The sequence below is a fragment of the Passer montanus genome, unplaced genomic scaffold (genome assembly GCF_014805655.1).
Source record: "Passer montanus isolate IOZ18808 unplaced genomic scaffold, ASM1480565v1 scaffold26, whole genome shotgun sequence".
NCBI lineage: Eukaryota > Metazoa > Chordata > Aves > Passeriformes > Passeridae > Passer > Passer montanus.
In genome coordinates, this window is record NW_024367261.1 from 1,555,385 (window position 1) to 1,570,099 (window position 14,715).

The window sequence follows — 14,715 nt, forward strand, 5'->3', positions numbered from 1 at the left end:
TTGTGCAGTCATGTTAAATGGCACTGTCCTGAGATGAGTTGTGGATTCTGAAGGATTTGCCCAAGTGCCATTAACATTGTCTCCATTGTGTTTCTTTGAAGTCAGTCTGGAAAAATGGCAGCTCCCTCCTGCAGTAACATATCTAGCTACTAGGAGCAAAAAATTTCCTTTGTATCTAGGAGCATACATTTGATTTTATTTTCAATAGCAATATAAATTCGAAGTGAGGTTAAAGACCATATCTTTAAAAGAAAAGAAAATGGAAATCGGAGCTTTGAGTTGTCAGAAGAAAAAGCATGGCAGCAATACCTTCTATCTAACTGAAGGGAACTAGACAACAGTGTCTTCCTCAGGTTGCAAACACAAAAAACCAAGAGGCAAATGGTCAGGTAAACAATTACTCAGGTATTGCTTCCTGAGTAATTCTGTTCCTTTCCATTTTCATGTGTCTTTGTAACAAGAAATAGTTGTTTTCCTGGGAAAGCAGGTTTGTGAACTTGCCTTGGCAGTGCAGAGTTTTGCAAGCCATACCTAGTGCACTGTAACAGTGGGACCAGATAATCCTGACTTCAAAGCTGCACTTGAAATTTGATACTGGGGTCCACCATTGTGTTAAGGATGAGAAGGAAACAAATATATTTAAGAAATATTGCTCTGGCTTTGGCATATATAGATCTATTTGAGGTACAGTTTCAAACTCTAGACAGAGAGATGGTTGAAGATGAGGTGCTTTTTTTGCACTGAGAGAAGTGGATGCTAAGCTGCAGGCTTTTGCTTATTAGACTGCCACAAGACAGGGAGGGCTGGGTATGTGGATTGCTGAGCAGGTTTAGGCAGAACCAGGATGATGGGGAATGGGCACAGCGCTCATGGAAGTAGATGTTAGCAGGGCACGTGTCGTGCTGTGAGTTGGGATGTTGGGGAAGGCTTGTGGGCTCCCTGCTGCAGCCCCTCACAGGCCCAGGCACTGCAAAGGGCCCATGCTGGATCATGCCCCAGCTATTTTTCAGAAGTTCAGGCCAGTTTGTGGGATCTCTGATGGTGTCCTTTAAAGGCAAACCTTAGAAGTGGTGTTGGCATTAAAATATACATTGGACTTCCTGCCCTGGATTTGCCTGCTGACGGTGTCTTCTTCCCCCCCCCATTCAGGCACATGAAGATTCACGAGAAGGATCCAAACAGCACAGCGAGCACCACTCCCCCCTCGCCGCTCAAGCGCAGGCGACTGTCTTCAAAACGAAAGTTCAGTCACGATGCTGACCTGGACAGAGAGGAGAGGACACCTGCAAAAAAGGTTCTTTATGGGGCATGAAGCAAAAGATGTTCCTGGTTACCTCCTAAATTGTCAGCTGTTTGGTTTGTGCAGTCAGCACAGGCTTGTTGCAGCTCTGTATACGAGTTACCTTGCTTATCCTGTGTAGCCAACAGAGTTGTCTGGGATTGGACATTATTTTCTAATTTCAGAGATTGAAATAATTCAATTTTTAAAATTCTTTATTGTTTAAATTTTTGAATTTGCTTCTGATTTATAAGTAATTATTGTTGGACGACAACAGAATGTACTGTTCTTTTGCTGCTGCAGCTTTTCCCCTAGCTTTTTTCCCCCCTCCCTTCTATTTTGTAGTATTCTTGGAGTATGGTGATTTAAACTTAAAAAAACCTCAATTTTTACTTCAAAAGCAGCAGCAGCTAAAGTCTGCTTTTGTCTAGATTTGGAGGGAAAAATAAAATCTACAGTACATTTCCCTTTCATAGTAGCATAGTCCTGCCTTATTGGAGTTGCAGTAGTGACCAGAAAATATTTATTTGAGGGCGAGACGTTTCCATTTTTAAAATTAAATATTTGAACACATCTCAGTCATTTGTACAAAATGTATGGTGTCTGCCAAACTTAACTTTCTACTTACTATCTCTAAATGGCAAGCTAGTAGCAGTTCCATTTAGCACAGTGTCCGTTGCTCTGTGCATGCTTTTTCTCCTTCTAATCAGAAGAGAAGTATAGAAACATGCAGAAGTTCATTGCTCCTCCCTGAACCACTTGACTTAGCAGTTGGCAGTATCTCAGTGGCATAAATAATTTAGGCTGACAGCTCCCCTGGCTTTCTAAAGGGGGAGGAATGCTAGTTCAGTGGTATATGAACACATGATTTTTTAAGTTCTTCAAATCACAATTCCTCATTAGAACTGATATATCTGTGACTCAGCTGCACACTTTATCTTCTACCGAGCCTCCTTTTCTGTCATGCATGTTCTTACACATGTGCCAAGGCTCTGTCACTTTTACCATCACTCCTGAGGAATGTTTTTGTATTTGCTTGCAGCAAGGTTACACATGAAGCCTGCAACTTTTTGTAAGAGAGACTTTGAATGGATTGCAAGTTTGGTTTGTTGCTTACAAGTTGGTCTAGTGAGGTTTTTTTTCCCCTTTTTCTGAAGGTTGTCGAGGATGGCCATTCCGGTGAAGGGGATAAGAGGGCTGACGATGAAGTTTATCATTGTCCAGTGTGTTTCAAAGACTTTTTTTGCAAGTATGCGCTGGAGTCCCACATGGAAACACATCCAGATAATTCATTGAGGTAAGACATAGTACCCAGAGTGTCTCTGGTCACCAGACAGTCTGAGGAAGCCTGCTGTGGAAGGGCAGGAGCCCCTCAGCCTCCTGCACTCTTAACTGCCCCACTTTGTGGTTTTGAGCAGGTTTTTAAACAGTTTGCCTCATATTGTGTCATCAGGGTGCTGTAGGGCTTAATTTTATTATTTTTTGCAAGTACAGGAAATCTTGCCAGTTAATAGCTGGAAATGTTTTTAGAAAAAATTAAAGCCCTTCTTCATCCCGTTGAAACACATCACTGTTACATAAAACTGTAAAATGCCAACATTGCAAAATTTTAACAAGATAAACTGAAGATGCTTAAAACTTGATTAAAAAAACTTGATAAAAGTATTGAGGTATCATCCTATGAGAGTATTCTGTTTGAGGAGAAGGCAGCAGCTGGATAGAAAGGGTTTTTCAGTCATTGGAGTGAGTGACGGTAGATGAGTTTCTGGTTTCAGACTTTCAACAGAATGTTTTATGCTTTTCTGCCTTTTGAGGTTAGGGAATTATGTGGATTTTGGCTTAAATGAGCATTTCTTAACAAGAAAAAAATTATTTATTAATTGTTCGGGAAGGTGCTTGAATGTTGTGTTTTGATTCAAGTAATTGCCTCTGGGACTCCTGAAACTGTTTTACTTCCTGTTTTTTACCATAGAAAAATGTAGAGCCAGATACATGAAAATATAAAAGAAATTTTTCATGTCTAGTTGCAATATATAGAAAGGAGATTGTCTGTTTGCAGGAGCTTGTCAATATTTTAAACTTATTTTGAGACATTTAACTCTAATGATCTTTTTGAATGGGTGAAGAATTCAGCATCTTGAAGTGTCAACACTCACTTCTGGATACAGGTTCTTAACAGAATGGCATGGAGCAGAGGCATCCCATTCTATTAAATGGGATTAATTCTATTAAATTTTCCCTTTCCTAAGTTTTTGTTTAAAAAACCTTGGTAAACACATGTAAAATATTTTTAAAGGTGTTGTTAATGTTGCAGTTACTGGGGAAATGAGTTGAAAGCTTGGTCCATTCAATAGTAGTTAATTAAACATACTTTGCTGTTTCTGAAGTAAATAGGGTAAATTTTCATTATAGATCAAAGCTGAAACAGTTGTTCTCCGATAAGAGCTCTGCAACCCCTACAAAATAGAGTCTGGAACAATTTTGCCTTACACTTCATGCTTTAGAGAAAGCAGCTGACATATTAGGTCATTACCCTCACTTTGAAGTTTCTCTGAAGATTGGACCTCCTTGCAAAGTTATACTCCATGGACCTGAGTGGAGAAGTGGATTTTCTTGCTTTGATAAGATAATGGAATAAATACCCTTCTAGCTTGACTGCTTTGCAGTGTGCTGTGGCAAGGCAGAAGGACACAGTGGCTGTGCAGACATGCTGTTCCTCTTTATGCAGCTCTTGCTCTAGTATTAGACTTGCTTTGGGATAATATTCTCCTGAAATGGGTTTTGCTACCCTTGATTCTGTTGAGCAGCAAAGATTAGAATGTGCCCCTAAATCAAAGTCACAGTTGTCAAGCTCTGTGGGTATGATTTAACACTAGTGCTGGGATGCTTATCTTTATAGAATTGTCTAGGTGATAGTAAGGGGGTTTTTGTCAGGTATTTGCCTCAGCCATTTAAGATGTGTCAGTGAAGACAGGACAAGGAAGATGTGGTCCTCTCTGGGCAGCTAATATATTAAGGTGCAACTTAGCCTGCCCATCTGGTTTAAACCACACCTTTTGTCCTAGTCTAGACAAGTCAAATGACACTGTCTGCCTGGCCCAGCCTAACAGAAAATCCTCTAGTAAGCAGAGCAGTTTGGATTGCTGTTAAGGTGACTCTTTCATCCCAAACGAAATGGGTTAAAATCCTTGGCCAGCAGGGGCTGTAATCCCCTGGTTCCCAGGGTTTTGCAATACTGTTTGTAGGATTCAACAAGACACAGAGAAAGTAGCATGCCTTTCTCAGTCCGGAGTACAAGTGATTGAAGTCCTTTCGGTGAGGCCTAAGGGTGGTTTTTTGAGTGAACGAGACAAAGAAAGGAGAATATTTTGCTAGAGTAGCAGAGCAGGAGACCTTTGTATACGGGTGTACTTGTGGCAGGGAAGCAAACTGCAGAATGTTAGAAGGCTTTCATCAAATCCTGTTGTTGCCTTATTGTAGAAGACAAGGGGAAGTAACTCTTGTTAAAAGTTCAGACAAACAAAAAAGCACAGTAACTGTGTTGTGAGCAAAGGGCAGGGAGTCTAACACCCCCAGTCTCCTTTTATTGCCCATATTGTAAAAGCAGAGTCACTTGATGAGGAACCTGAGAGGGAAGGTACTGGATGTGTATCCCAGAGCCAGATACTCTGGCTCATTTGGTGGTTCATTTGGAGCTATTGCAGTAGGCAGTAGCCCAGCACAGACTGTTTTGTCATGAACAAAATAAGTGATGCTCAATCTGCCTAGCCAATGCCTTTCGTTGTAAAGGACAGGTCAAACATCCAATTCCTTTTGGCCCCCCTAACTCCTATATAAAGGATTGCAGACTGGCTCTGAAGCAGTGCACCAGTGTGCACTGCCTTGATGGTGCCACCAGCCTCCCTTCAGGCATGCATCCCCAGCCGTGGCAAGGTGCCAGGGTGGCAGGAGCTCCTGCTTGGCTTCCCTGTGGTTATTTCATCCTGCCATTTCAGTGCTGCTGTGTAGATACAGCCTCTTGGCCCCCAGAGTCTGTCTGTCCCCACCACCTTCTGCTAAGCAGCAGAAAAGGTAAGGCTGTCTGGCAGCCCTGGGATTAGTACGTGAGCAGCTAATTTACAGGGTGGGCCATCACCCTTCCAGATACAGTCAAATGAACAACCTTAAATCACAGGGTTAGCTGTTCAAAGTCAGATGAAAAGACACTCCCCATTGTCTTGCCCAGAACTGCTTTTTCATGTAAAACCCAGAGCAGGGAGCACCTTATTGTTTACTTGCAGCAGAATAAACAATTCTTAATCCACTGATTGTGTGAGAGGGGCTCCTGCTTGGGAGAGTATCTCTTGATTATGTAAAATCCTAAATCGTGCATCTTTGTCTCCTAATTACGGTAGAAACTGCCCTAGTCTTGAGACTAATAATGGGGCCCTTTGTCCCAGTGACAATGGGCTGTGGCACTGCATCTCCTTCATGGCATTACACCCCCTGGTCAGTCTCTGTCCCTTTGAAGCCCTGTGTCCTGCACCCTAATTAAAGACATGAGCTGGCCCCCGGCAAGGTTGTCTGCAATGCCCATTAGCAGTGGGAGGTGGCCCAGGAGTGCTTTCTGACCCTCTTGGCCTCTCTACCTGGATTATTTAAAGAAGTCTGCTTCCCTGCAGCTGGGGCCTCAGGACATGGTCTATTTTGGTGAGTTTGTATCTGAGTGTTGATATAATTAGCAGAGAGCTAAGACACTGCACAGCCAATAGGGAAAATGAGAAACCTCACAGAGCAGGGGAGTTTCTCTGGAAACTTTAGTGGCGCAGGGTTGCTGTCAAACGTGAAACTGTGCTTGTAAAGGTCACCTGACAGCTCTGAGCAAAGTCAGCAGAGGAAATGTGAGGATTTCCCGGGGAGAAACCTCTCCAGATGCTATGCTGGGTTTCTCCTCTTTCTTTTGCAAATACAATGGAACAGGCCTAGAGTAAAATGTGTAGCTTTTAAAAAAAAGTATATGAGCTATACAATTCGTTTAGTGCAGTATGCTGTACCAAGAGCTAAAGTATTTTTAATTTTTCTTTCCTCACAGCAGCAAAGAGACAATTATGCAGCCTCTCATGTCTAGGTATCTTCTGGCGGAGAGGAGGAGGGAGCTGGCTGTGGTGTTGCAGTTACCTCCTTTCTTAGACTCATTCCAAAATCATTTCTCAGCCAGGACAGTTGTGCACTTTGAATGTGGTAAAAGGCTGCTTCTTAATGAATATCATGAGGCTTTCTGATCGCATCTGGTTCAGTGTGGTATTGCCTCCAGTTACAAGATTTGGTTTTGCTATATTTTTGTAAGACACAAGAAATAAGTAGACACTGCAGTGTGAAAGTTACTCTCTGCCTATGTCACTGAGCTGACCTGGTGACCAGAACCAATAGGTGCCTGTTGCCATGAATGAATTCAGGGGAGATTAAGTTTTTTGACCTTCTATATAGCCTGTCCAAGCAGTGATTTAATATATTAAGCTTTGTAACTTGAAAATCCTGGGCATATTTTCACAAGGACAACAAAAGCAGTTCTCTTCCCCCAGGGTTATGTGCTTCTGTAAAACCTCCAAACAAAGAACACCAAAAGCTGTTCACAGCCTGCCTTGTTCTTCAAAACAGCCTGCCCAGGTTTTGCTGAAATTGTGTAGAGGTTGAACACTGCCATGGAAAGCTATTGTTTTGAACAGCTCACAGATCAGTAACTGGCACAGCAACAGAAAAGCTCAGGCCCTGGACAGAAAAGTGTTAGGAGTCTCACCATTAGGATCTGTGGTCATCTGCCTCTAGTTTTGCCAAGATGACCACTGTGAGTTCGTGTTTTTGAAAACAATTACAGGTGAAAAACGCTGTCATTGTTTCTTGGTGTTACCTGGCTTCACCAACATGGAGTGGACAACTTAAAATGCCATAGCAATGTTCTTCTGGACTCTGTGGGTAAATTGAAGATATCTGTCACGTGCAGCTTGCAATTCAGGCAGGTCACCAGTTTCCTCTTTTGCCAGTACATCCACATTCCTCAGTGTGTGATGGGATGCTGCCAGGCACCTGGACCTATGTCCCAGTCTTAAATCATTTTAGATAATCTGCATGAGCAGCCCCATTTAAGTCAAGACAAGAGGGAAGTGGGTTTTGGGTGAAAGAGATACCTTTCTACTTAGAAAATGACATGTTTATTGCCCAGTTACTATTCTTCAAGGCAGTTCTGCACCCTGGCTTTAGGGAGATAAAATAGTCAAGAAAAGAAATGAATGGAGATTGAAAATGTATGGAGATTATTTCAGTCATTAGCACCAGTAGAAAAGACTAGTACACTATTAGGTTGTTTTTGAAGCAGCCGTCTGACCATGTAAAAGTACATTGAACTGAATATTAAAAGGGAAAAAAATAAAACAGCCAGGAAAAGACCCTTAAGTGTCGTTCCTGTTTTTGCAAATGCCTATCTAAGCAAGTTTAGGAATTCATTTTCTATCTGTTCTCTCCTTATATAGTAGGGATAATCCTTCTGGCTTCCTTATTCTGAAGCACACTGCTCTCTACATGTGTCAAGCCTTTTGTGGGAAGAGAGTGTCAGTGATGCTACAAACATGCAGGAGTGAGGATGTTTGAAAACTAGATGTTGTTTGCAGTTAATTTTACTGTGAGACAAAACTGTGGATTCATGGTGGGAAGAGGAAGCTTCTTTCTGCTAGTTGACACTGCTGTTATTGGAAGCAACTTGAAGGATGAATGACAAGTCATCTTCATTCGGCATGGTGAAGTTATATACTACTTTTCTCTCTGTCACAACTGTTGATGTGCACATAGCCTCATTCCTTGTTAGCATTTCAAAATAAGAACCATTGTGCTCTTTTAATGAAGATGAATAATTTTGAGGTTGTTGTATCCTACACTGTTGTTCAGAGGGATGAAGAGCACTCCAGCATAGACATGTTCATGGACCTCTTTGAGCTCTGCTTTTGGCATCCTATATTTTGGGCCCAATACTTCCCTTTTTAGTACTGAGATTGTACTAGCAAGGACAGTTTAGGTAAAAATTGCTCTGGAGTTATTGAGAACTAACATAATTAATGCTACAAAACTTGTTACAGCCAAAGATGGAGGTGATACCCTTCAGCTCTCAAGCTGTTTGCTCAATGTCTTTCTGATAGAAACTAGGAACTGACTCCTAATCTCTTGCTGGCAGCATTTTCAGTGCAGGAGCAATTCCATGAGACAGCTGATGATGATGAAGTCCAGCTCTGGTAAATGCTATGACCAGAAATATGCTGTGGTACAATGCAATTCTTGGTGAAGCAGAGGAGAGGGTAGGCAAGCAAGCTGGTGAATGCATCCTTTTACTGAGCAAATGGAGAAGTAGAATCAGTGGGTTGTCTTGCAAAAGCAGAACAGAACTGCATGTTACGTGCTTTCTGAAGTTCCTGTTCAGAAAAGAGAGCTGGGAAACATCTGAAGAGCAGCGCGAGTCCAACGCCGGCCTAGAAGTGGTCAGCTCACATCAGGGAGCTCATTGTGTGAGGAAACTGGGAATCCAGAGCAGCTGGATAAAAATATGGGCTGGTGAATGGACACAGGGAGTGATGCTCTCATGTGAAACTGTGTGCCCTGTCACATGGTATTGAATATCTTAGCTTGGCTGCCAGAATAGAAAGTGGGTAAATGCAAAGCTGACTGTAGAGGAAAGCTGCTTGTAAAAGGGCATGCAGGAGGGAAAAGGGGCTGAGCCAAAATAGGTTATTAGCACGCCTGCCTGATCCTAAGGAGGAGGATTTGTTTATTCGCAGGCTCTCTTGGAGTGCTGGGTGCTGCGCAGCGTGTTGGCAGTCATGTCTGCATGCTGAGCATATCTTAACCTGCAAATGTAGATAAGGGCAAGGGGCTGCAATCCAGATTCAGCTGCACCTATTGGTGAGCCCTGTTCTGATCAGTGGATGCTCATAGGATAGAGAAACCCCTGGAGATGTATTTCTCCTTATGTTACTCATGAAAAGCAGCGGCCTTTTTTTAACATTGTAGACACATAGATATCTTTTTTAATTCTTGCTGTTAATTTAAAAATTACAGAAGTACTTGGCTTTCATATTTGAAAGATGTGTTAGAAGATAGGAAGAGCTTTTAATTTCTTACCTTGAAAGAATATCAGAAGGTTCACATGAGTTTGTGTGCACAAATAACTGTTGTGCAGCTTCTAATTTTGGTAGCTGTAGAGGACTATTCCGGTCAGGCTTTTTTGCCCCCCAAATATGTTTGCCCTAACTATTAAACCCTTCATTGTTTAAGTTGATCTTCATCTCTTTCTCTGTGATTCTGTCCAGCCAAATTGTTGACACTTCTGTTTTTTAAAACTTTGACCTTTATTAAGTAAAAAAAGTAATTATGAGAAAATGCCTACTTTGTGTGAGTGTCTGCAGGCCATCTCCCCTTTTCCCATTATTTTGTTATAGTTGCATGTTAATTGTGTTGAAGTACTACTGTTTCTCCAGGGTAGAGGTGTTTAAATCTGGCACTGTTGAACTGTTGCTGGTAAGTGCAATTCATTACAGTGTTAGGAAGAAGTTTTTTCTCATTTTTCTTTGCTCACACACAAAGGAAGTTTAAACATGACACGGCATGGCTTGTGCCTTTTTATTAAACCTTACAGCAATTAATTTCACTGGAGTTACTGGTGCAGACACTGGCTCTGCTGCATGCTGACAAATTTCTGAAGCACAACATCACCCTGGTTTATATCGGGTCTGTCCTGGCTTCTACACGATACTTTTCTTGCCTGGACTACAGTGCAGCTGTAGGAATGTACATAACGCTGTGCATCCCTCTATTAATAGAAGGGCTGGTACAGGGGGTTCAGCCTTGGCTGCACCCAAGGGTGGCTTCTTTGAGGGAGAGGATTAAAGACGGTGACAGACAGAACACTGGTAACAAAATCAGATGCCCAGTGGGGTGGTGGAAGGGGGGGAAAATTTAAAAGAAAAGTGCCTCTTTTGCCGAGGCTGTGAAGCAGCATGCACTGAACATCTCGCAGGCTGTGTCCATTCCCTTAGGCACCAGGGAAGGGAGCCTCTGCAGCTGGCAGGGAGTTGGCTCCTGGTGCTGCTTGTGGTTCCAGCACAGCCCCATAGTGGTGGAAACATCTTGCAGGCTGTGTCCATCCCCTTAGGCACGAGGGAAGGGGAGGGGAACCTCTGCAGCTGGCAGGGAGTTGGCTCCTGGTGCTGCTTGTGGTTCCAGCACAGCCCCATAGTGGTGGGCGAGGTCGAGGTGGCAGAGCAGCAGGTCCTGCGGGGTCAGACACGCTGGGGAGGGAGGCAGGAGCGAGGAGCACTGCTGCTTTTCCATCACTCATCTGCAGCACATGGGAGAGATTAGTGCGGCTGTTGGATGTTATTTCCCAAGGCCCTGGGTGTGGAGGCCAGGAAAGGTTATTTTTTGGTTTTCTTATCCAAAAGGAGATGAGTATCTGGACCTGGGTGGGGTTGCACAGGAGCAGAAACCAGTTGGCTCTTTCTCATCTCTCTCACTTTGCCTTGTCCCAGAAGAAGTGAAAGAGAAGCAAAGGAATGCTTTCCTGAAGGGGAATACGTCTGTAACCTGCTAGCTTTTCTTTCACAGATGGTGAAAGCCCTTGTGTTTAAAACCATCCTTTCCCCATCTCCCCCTCCTTGCCAGGCTCCCCTGCAGCGGGACATTGCTGGTGTGGAGGCTGGGAGCCTGCTCCCACCACCGGTGTGGATGTGAGTCATCAGCAGGGAATCACCCATCTTTCTCCTCTACCCGGTGGTGTTATTTTTAGGTCTGCATAGGAATTTCTTTGCTCATGAGAGCCACATTAATTCTTCAAATAACTTTAAGAGAGAAAGGAAAATAATAGCAACAGAAGTAGAAAAATACACAGTACCAACTGGGAATTTCAGTGGGAGGAGTTAGACAACTTCATAACTTAATTGTGTATTAATGACTTCTGTCTCAGGATATGTTTCATTCTTTTTGTTTGTTTTCCTTGCTTCTGTTTGTGGAAGTTGCTAAAGAACACAGACGGGAAAGGAACATAGTGGTACCAAGCCTTTTATTTTTGATAAGGCCTGGAAATTAAGACTGTTTTTATTTGTTAACATCCACAATATGGGCAACTTTGTATTAGTGAGCTGCCTGGGTGAAAACTTCAGGTTTTAGTCTGTGTGGTTTCAGAAGTGGAAGCAGAATAATGGTAAAAGTCACTTGCTCAGCAGTCTCGGGTAATGCAGAGCATAGTGTTTAGTTTAATTTCTTGGTAATGTAATGGTAAATACAAATATTTGGCATTTTTGTCTTGACTACTGAAATTTAAAATCTAGCAGGATTTAGTGGTTGTTTGCCTTACTCTTAATCAAAATCAAGACTGATTAATTTTGCTAAAAATTTGGCTCTGCATTTTCTTTCTGAAATGTCTTTCTATTTCTTAAAGAAGAACAGCTATTTCCTCTACTGACAAGTTGGAGTTGTCTCAGAGGAGAGTGTAATGCAAGGCAACAGGCACTGCTTATGTAAACTTTTCTTGCAGAGGTGCCACTTACAAAGTGTAGCAAATCCTGCCTTGCCCCCTTGAACGAAAAAGCTTTGCAAAGCACTGACTGTTTCTTAAAATGTTTTCTTGTTAAAATGATTTTATATCCTAATTAGCATTACAGATTTCAAGAATACTAACTTATTTTAGAAGAAAGGCTTTTAGTGGTGTGTTTTTACAAAAGATGCATGCAATTGTCTGCATTTAGAAAATTTTAAAAAGAAAAGAAGAGACAAAGGTGCATTAGTGTAATAATAATTAATCAGACCTGCCTGGTGCCATACATGGCCTGAGCACCGAGGGCAGCCTGGTTGTTGCATTTGTTATATTTTGGTTCTGCTTTTGTGTTCTAGGAGTTCTCTTTCCTTACCTGCTTGTTTTTACATTTCTGCCAGTGAGCCACAGCCTTAGTATTATATTTGCATTGTTGTAGATATGAGTAAGTTCAAAACATAAAGGCAATTTAGAATTAAAGTAATTTTAAAGGGACCTTAGCTGCTAAAACCAGTTTTTTCCTTTTTATTTTAAATTTAGTCTCTATACTTGGAACTGAACAGCTTTTTTCTCCCTACTTTGTAATCATATTTATAGAAAAATTGAAGACTGTGGCCAAGACCAGCAGTCACATGATAACACAGCAACTTTTATTAGATACATCTGGAAACTTACCTTGCAAGTAGAGTGCTTTTATCTCTGCACAGGTGTTGAGCCACTGCTTGGCCTGTTGTGCTGACAACTTCAGAACCTGTTCCCATCACTGTTCTCTGCAGCCATGCTGTCTGTGTTTGACTTGGAACTGCACATGAGCAGACTTGTGAAATTTTAAGGAGAGGGAGACTTTTCTGTTGGGTTTATTTATGTTGTTTTGGAGGTTTTTTGGTGTGTTCATGTTTTTTTTGTTGTTGTTGGGTTTGTTTGGTTGGTTTTTGTTGGGTTTTTTTTAAAGTTCATCTTGAGCAAACTATTACCATGTGTTTCAGATGCTTTATTTGATATGCTGGACTTTTCAGACTTTCCACAATTACTAAATTTTTTTAAAAGCAGTTTAAACAATATGCAAAAACGTTCATGTCACCTAGGATTCTTTTCTCTTTTCCTTTTTAAACTGTAGGTCTAGGTTTAAAAGTACTATAGGCAGTGACACTACTCAAAGATAGAAAATAGTACTGATGACAAAACAGAAATTAATAGTTAGACTTCCTTAAAAAAAAACTAATGCTTCCAGTTAATGCACTGTTAGTCACTCCACTTACTCCATTTTAAATTAACACAAGACTTAGTCAGTGCAGTGATGCTTGCCTTAACTAGTTAGGTTTTGACACTTAGTAGCTATCAGCTTTTCTTGGAGGTGCTAGGAGTCCATACTTGGATCACAGAGGAAGGCAGAAGGCATCCACAGCTCCTTCCTGTGTGGTTCTGTAAGCTGTGCCACCAGGGCAAGGTGCTGAGCCTGGGTGCAGTGCGTTTATATGCCCTGAAGAGCCCTGCAGCTTGAGATGACAGGCATGATTTATCTGTATGTTTCTTTTTTCAGCCAGGTGCTTCTTTCTGACCTAATGAAAAATGAGCTTAATCTTTCTCCCACACTCTCCTTTTTGTTTGCTGCTTCTTCACTCACAGCAAGGAAAATAAAAGATAAGGAAGAAAGAGAAAAATAAATATGCTTAATAAAAGAGAAAGCTTATATTCCTTTTATAAGATACATTACTTTTGTTTGGGGGAGGAAAGGTGGTTCCCTGTGCATGGAAAACACCATTTTTAACTTGCAAATTTTTACTGTCCTGAGGCTAGCAGTTGATACAGGTGTACTGTGAAGGACTTTCACATGGGTGTTTGCTCTGAAAGATTAGCTCTCAAGTGCAGCTTTTGATGGGAGACCCAAATAATAAAGTAGTGCTGAAAATCAGTGTGTTGCAAGAGGGAGGTGAGGTGGAGTGCAAGATGAGCAAGGTACACCTCCCTGCTGTGTGGGATGTGTGGCTGTTTGACAAGGAGCACTGGCTCCTGCTCAGCCCAGATCCTGGGGTACAGTGGCAGGAATCAGTGCTCCCAGGAGCTCTGTGGTGCCATCACTGTGCCTGCCTGTAGCTGTGCCTGCCTTGTCACACACAGGGGGATACAGCTGCTGCCCTGGGTTCCTGGGCCCAGGACAGGCCAGGCACGTTGGGACCCCAGAGATGCTTCAGGATGCCCTGAGGTCAGGTCTGTGTTCCTTTGCAGAACAGCTTGCAGTGCTTCCAGTGGTGCAGGAGAATTGTTTCCAAACCCTCCTTGTTTGTATATTGACATACCAGGAGGAACATGTCAGAAGCACTGCTTGTTTTCATGCAAGGTATTTTCATCACCTCTAAAAGCAATTAATTTCAGTAGCCTGCAAGTTCTTCAGGTGACTGCTCATAGTTTTTTAATGCTCTCTGGCCCCTAGTGGTTTTGGTGGTTGTGTTTTTGTCTTCACTGAAGATGAAAGCTTTGCATCACAGAATAGGTGCTGCTAAGTGAGCTGGAGGAGAGCTGTAGATCCTGGTGCTGAAGAAGTACTGTGTGTTGGCCATCCCACCCCACCCCCCTGAGACTGTTGTCACACTTGGCATACCTCTTTGAGTAAACATTAGCTTTGTAAATGGCATTGGTTTGGTATTTAATGGAATGCAGGAACTATGTCAGCAGTAATTATACAGGTAGGATGCAAGTGAATTGACAGGAGGGTTAAAACAGATTAAACCTTCAGTGCATATTTATGTCCAAGCTTTCTGGGTACTGTGATAACAATGGCCGTGTTATATACACTTCACACTTGCTTCTTTCACCACTCAGGGACTGTGAGTCCAGTTGCTTTGTGGGTGACTTGGTTATCTCTTAGTTTTCAGAGAATAAAAAAATG

General features: G+C 42.3%; 1 protein-coding gene across 9 annotated transcripts in view; it reads left to right on the forward strand.

The window, feature by feature from the left end:
- Positions 1 to 14,715, forward strand: part of RREB1 (ras responsive element binding protein 1) — a 122,016-nt gene that overhangs the window by 81,773 nt on the left and 25,528 nt on the right. For all 9 annotated transcript variants that reach the window (XM_039712020.1, XM_039712027.1, XM_039712021.1 and 6 more), the window contains 2 exons: positions 1,150 to 1,294; positions 2,437 to 2,576. In XM_039712020.1, coding sequence (XP_039567954.1) covers positions 1,150 to 1,294; positions 2,437 to 2,576 — 285 coding nt within the window. The remainder of the gene's footprint in view (positions 1 to 1,149; positions 1,295 to 2,436; positions 2,577 to 14,715) is intronic.